The 4,172-nt window shown below is 63.3% G+C and overlaps 2 protein-coding genes across 3 annotated transcripts in view; both read left to right on the top strand.

The window, feature by feature from the left end:
- Positions 1–179: 179 nt before the first annotated feature.
- On the top strand, positions 180–2,519 carry H696_02505 (hypothetical protein; the record flags this gene model as incomplete). Its single annotated transcript, XM_009496413.1, has 10 exons — positions 180–243; positions 362–609; positions 754–814; positions 900–990; positions 1,138–1,210; positions 1,332–1,422; positions 1,532–1,576; positions 1,705–1,834; positions 1,909–2,110; positions 2,233–2,519. 10 exons carry the CDS (start codon positions 180–182, stop codon positions 2,332–2,334), a joined length of 1,107 nt encoding a protein of 368 aa, XP_009494688.1. The 3' UTR covers positions 2,335–2,519.
- Positions 2,520–3,035: 516 nt separating this feature from the next.
- Positions 3,036–4,172, top strand: part of H696_02504 — a 2,710-nt gene continuing 1,573 nt past the window's right edge. The window contains exons 1-4 of one of the 2 annotated variants that reach the window (XM_009496412.1): positions 3,036–3,388; positions 3,528–3,711; positions 3,808–3,929; positions 4,009–4,128. In XM_009496412.1, coding sequence (XP_009494687.1) covers positions 3,083–3,388; positions 3,528–3,711; positions 3,808–3,929; positions 4,009–4,128 — 732 coding nt within the window. In that variant the 5' untranslated portion in view covers positions 3,036–3,082. Of the gene's footprint in view, positions 3,389–3,527; positions 3,712–3,807; positions 4,129–4,172 lie in introns of both variants that reach the window. The other variant, XM_009496411.1, reaches the window with a different exon arrangement.

Raw genomic sequence — 4,172 nt, 5'->3', positions numbered from 1 at the left:
GGGGGGGGGACAAAGGAACCCCTGATCAGATCCCCCTGGTACAGGGGAATCACAGAGACCTCTCCTCCCCCCTTCCCTCCTCCTCGCGCCTTCCTTTCGCGCCTCTCTCCCCATCCTCTTTCCCCTTCCCCGGATCCGCCCCTCCCTCCTGTCGTATCCGCCTCTCGCACATTGCAAACATGGGTATTGCCGAGCGTATCGCTGAGATCGAGGCCGAGATGGCCCGGACTCAGAAGAACAAGGGTGCGCACAATCGCGCTCGCCCCTCAACCTCCCCCAAGCTCATGAGTCCCCCGTCTGCCGGTCCGCCCGCCCGCCCGCCCGCCCGCCTGCCTCTACTGACCACCTCTTGTGCGCGTAGCTACCGAGGGCCACATTGGTCTGCTGAAGGCCCGCCTGGCGCGCCTGCGCCTGCAGCTCCTCGAGCCGCCCAAGTCCTCTGGCAAGGGCGAGGGCTTCGACGTGATGAAGTCCGGTGATGCGCGTGTGGCCATGATCGGCTTCCCATCGGTCGGTAAGTCCACTCTGCTGGGCAAGGTGACTCCCACCCAGTCGGCCGCCGCGGCGTACGAGTTCACCACCCTCACCTGTATCCCGGGTAAGATCAAGGTGCGTAGGACCCTCTCCGAGTCGGGAGCGGGGAGGGGGGGGGGGGTCTATGTCTCTTTCCTCCTCCTCTTCCTTCGCCCCTCCCTTCCCAGCTTGCCGTGTGCTTCTCCCTAACCGCATGTCCATCACCCGAAAAAATGGCAGTACGACGGTGCGGACATCCAGCTGCTCGATCTTCCTGGTATCATCGAGGGCGCCGCCCAAGGTACGCACGCGCGCGCCATCCATACATCCCATGCCTTGTGTGAATGACCCGGCATACTTACCCTACTCCCCACGTCCCTTCACAGGCCGCGGTCGTGGTCGCCAGGTGATCGCCGTTGCCCGGACAGCGGACATGGTGCTGATGGTGCTGGATGCCACCAAGGCCGACGTTCAGCGGTGCGATCAATCCCCCCCCCCTCCCCCTCCTTCTGTATCTCCTCCGGCCTTCTCCCGATGATGCTTACTGTGACGCCTTGCCCCCCCCCCCCCTGCCTCTTGCGGTACCCTGACACACACACACACACACACATCTCTTGCGCGCAGTGCCAAGCTTGAGGCCGAGCTGGAGGCCGTCGGCATCCGCCTGAATCGCCAGCCCCCCAACGTTTACTTCAAGGTACGACCCGGCAGGGCGTTTCAAGTCTCCCTCACCCGCTGACCGGGGCGACACTATGTTGGCTTCCTCCCCCTGCTGACTCTCTCTTCCCCTCTCCCCTCTCTCCGGCGTCACACATCAGCCCAAGCAGGGTGGTGGTATTTCCTTCACCGCCACTCTCCGGCTCACGCACCTGAATGCGCGCATGGCCCAGCTCATCCTTCATGAGTACAGTACGTGCTTTTTCTTTGCCGTCCTCCGGCCCCCACCCCCCACCCCCACCCCGGCCGGAGGGGAACTCGCTCTGACCGCTTGCCTCTCTCTCTCTCGTCCCCCGTGCAGAAATCTTCAACGCCGAGATCATCGTGCGTGAGGATGTCACCCCTGGTGCGTCAAAACAAAAGCAAAGGAGGCCAGCCACGGTCGTCCCCACCTCGGCATCTCCGCATGCTAACCGCCCTCCAAATCCCGCCCTCTCTCTCTCTCTCCTGCCATGTGCCACGATGCCTACCCAGATGAGTTCATCGATGCGATTGTCGGCCAGCGCAAGTACCTCAAGTGCCTGTATTGCTTCAACAAGATCGACCAGATCAGCATCGAGGAGGTTGACCGTCTGGCGCGCCAGCCGAACTCCGTCGTTGTCAGGTTCGCCCCACGCCCGAGCATGCCCCCCCGATGTGCACCATGCTGACCTCGCTCTCTCGTTCTCCTGTGTACAGCTGCGACCAGGGCTTCAACATGGACTACCTTGTCGAGCGCATTTGGAAGACCCTCGATCTGTCGCGCATCTACACCAAGCGCCGCTCCGAGGCCCCTGACCTGTCGGAAGCGGTCATCGTTCGTCGCGGTGCCACCATCGAGCACGTTTGCCACCGCATTCACCGGTCGCTGGCCGAGCAGTTCAACTATGCCATGATTTGGGTGCGTTGCATGTGCCACATGTCCTGGCCTCCATTTTCTCCCCCCCCCCCCCCCTCTCTCTCTCTTGCTCCTATTCTAAGCCTCCCCTCCTTGCCTCCTTGGGTTTTTTTCCCGCCATCCAGGGCACCTCCGCCAAGCATACCCCACAGATTGTCGGTCTCAACCATGTTGTCGAGGACGAGGACGTTGTCATGATCGTCAAGAAGGCGGCCGTTGGCGGCTGACGGGCTCCGCCTCGTCGATGCCTCTACATGGGCGCACGCCCGCCGGGAAGGGAAAAAAGACAAAAAGACAAAAAAACACATCAGCGCGCTCGGTCCCCGGCTGTCTGGCTCCCGGTGTGCGGCCGTGCACCCTCTGCGAAATTGCCCCATGGGCCTAATGGAAACAATGATATCCCTTTGGACGAGCTTTTGCTCGGGTGAAGAGTGTGCATGTGTGTCTGTGCGCAGGCAGGAGGACCTCGCCGGGCGAAGGGGGGAGCAGCGAGAAAGGGAGCGAGGAGAAAAGGACACCCAAAACCAAGCGGCGGGCCCCGCCGGGAAAGTGAGCAGGAGAAAATCCCGGCCGGGTGCCGGAAAGTGGCCATGTGCCATTTGGGTCGATCACTTCCCACCGCACTGCACCCGGGGGCTTGTCTTTGCCCGCTTTGTCTGTGGAGCGCGAGCGTGGGCTGCAGCCGGGCATGCCGCACTCGCGCGTGCGCCCTGGCGTTTTAATCTGCGGGGGTGCGGGGGGGGGGGGCCTGCGCCCGGGCCGGATCCCGGCAACAGCAGGAGAAACGTGGAGCTCCCCCCTCACCCCCCCAGCCGGGGGCCGAGAGAGCGAGCAAGAGGGATGCAATCTATCTAAGGCAGCCCCCATTTGGATGGAACGCTTGCCGACCAGGAACACCCATAGCCTCCCCCCGCTTCCCTTCCCCCCCCCCTCCCACCCTTTTTTCCAGCAGTGCCCCTGCCCCGCTGTCGCTCGATGTGGAGGTCTTTTGTGACATTGGCCTCGCCCCTGGGGCCAGCGAGCCGCCCTCTCAGCCGCTCGGCATCAGCTGCCCTGTGTGCTGCGCTCCATCGGAGTCCATCTTGGCCGGCCGTCACGCGTTCCTCGATGCCGGCTATGGGGGCTTCTGGGCGAGCCTTTTCGACTGACGCCGGGCCTCGGCGGCTCCCCACCTTCGACCTGGCACGCGGAACGCGCGACTTCTCTCCGGCTGCCACGGCCCAGCTTCGGTGGCTGGCCGGCCAGGCCGCCCGCATTGCCGAAGAACACGGATACCAAGAGGTGCGCGTGGGGGTTTTTTTTTCCCTCCCCTCCCTTCGCCTCGATCTCTCGATCCCTTGAGCCCTCCTCTTCAGGCTTACCTGTTCCTCCCCCCCCCTTCCTCCTCCGCGTGCGCTCACACACATACATGCAATGACAGATCACTGTGCCCATCCTGCAGTCTGCTGCCTTGCATCACCGATCTCTCGGTCAGGACTCGGACATCGTGTCGAAGGAACTTTTCTTGGTCCAATCAGCCTCGGCCCTGAACGCCTCCGTGCCCGACCGGCCAGAGACGCCGGCCATTGAGGATGCGATTGTCCTTCGGCCCGAGGGCACTGCCGGTATGTTATGGAGACCCTCCCCCCTCCCTCAGCCGGAGTGGCCCCGGTTTGATGCATGCCACTGACCGTTCGCCCTTTTTTTTCCGCTTGCTACAGGCGTCATGAGGGCCTTTCTCGACCCGGCGAGCAGCCTCCCCGGCCCGCTGACTCTGTCTCGCCTGTACTACAATGGGCCAATGTTCCGCTATGAACGCCCGCAATTTGGCCGCTTCCGCGAGGTACCCTGCGCATGGCCGATCTGTCGATCCTCGCGCAAGCCCCAACAGCTAACCATCCCCCTTCCTCGCCGCCGCGCAGTTCCGACAGTTTGGTGTCGAGATGATCGGCGGATCGGCCACCTCCCCGGCCTTTGACATCGAGTCCATCCACATGGCCTGGAGACTCATTTGCGCGTACGGCCTTGGCGAAGTGTGCGCGGTGCGTCCATCCCCCGGGGCTCAGGGGAGTTTCTTTCTTCCCCC

Source organism: Fonticula alba (assembly GCF_000388065.1).
Source record: "Fonticula alba strain ATCC 38817 unplaced genomic scaffold supercont2.3, whole genome shotgun sequence".
Classification (NCBI taxonomy): Eukaryota; order Rotosphaerida; family Fonticulaceae; genus Fonticula; species Fonticula alba.
Note: the sequence above shows the minus strand (reverse complement) of the source record. Positions and strands in the feature narration are given on the sequence as shown.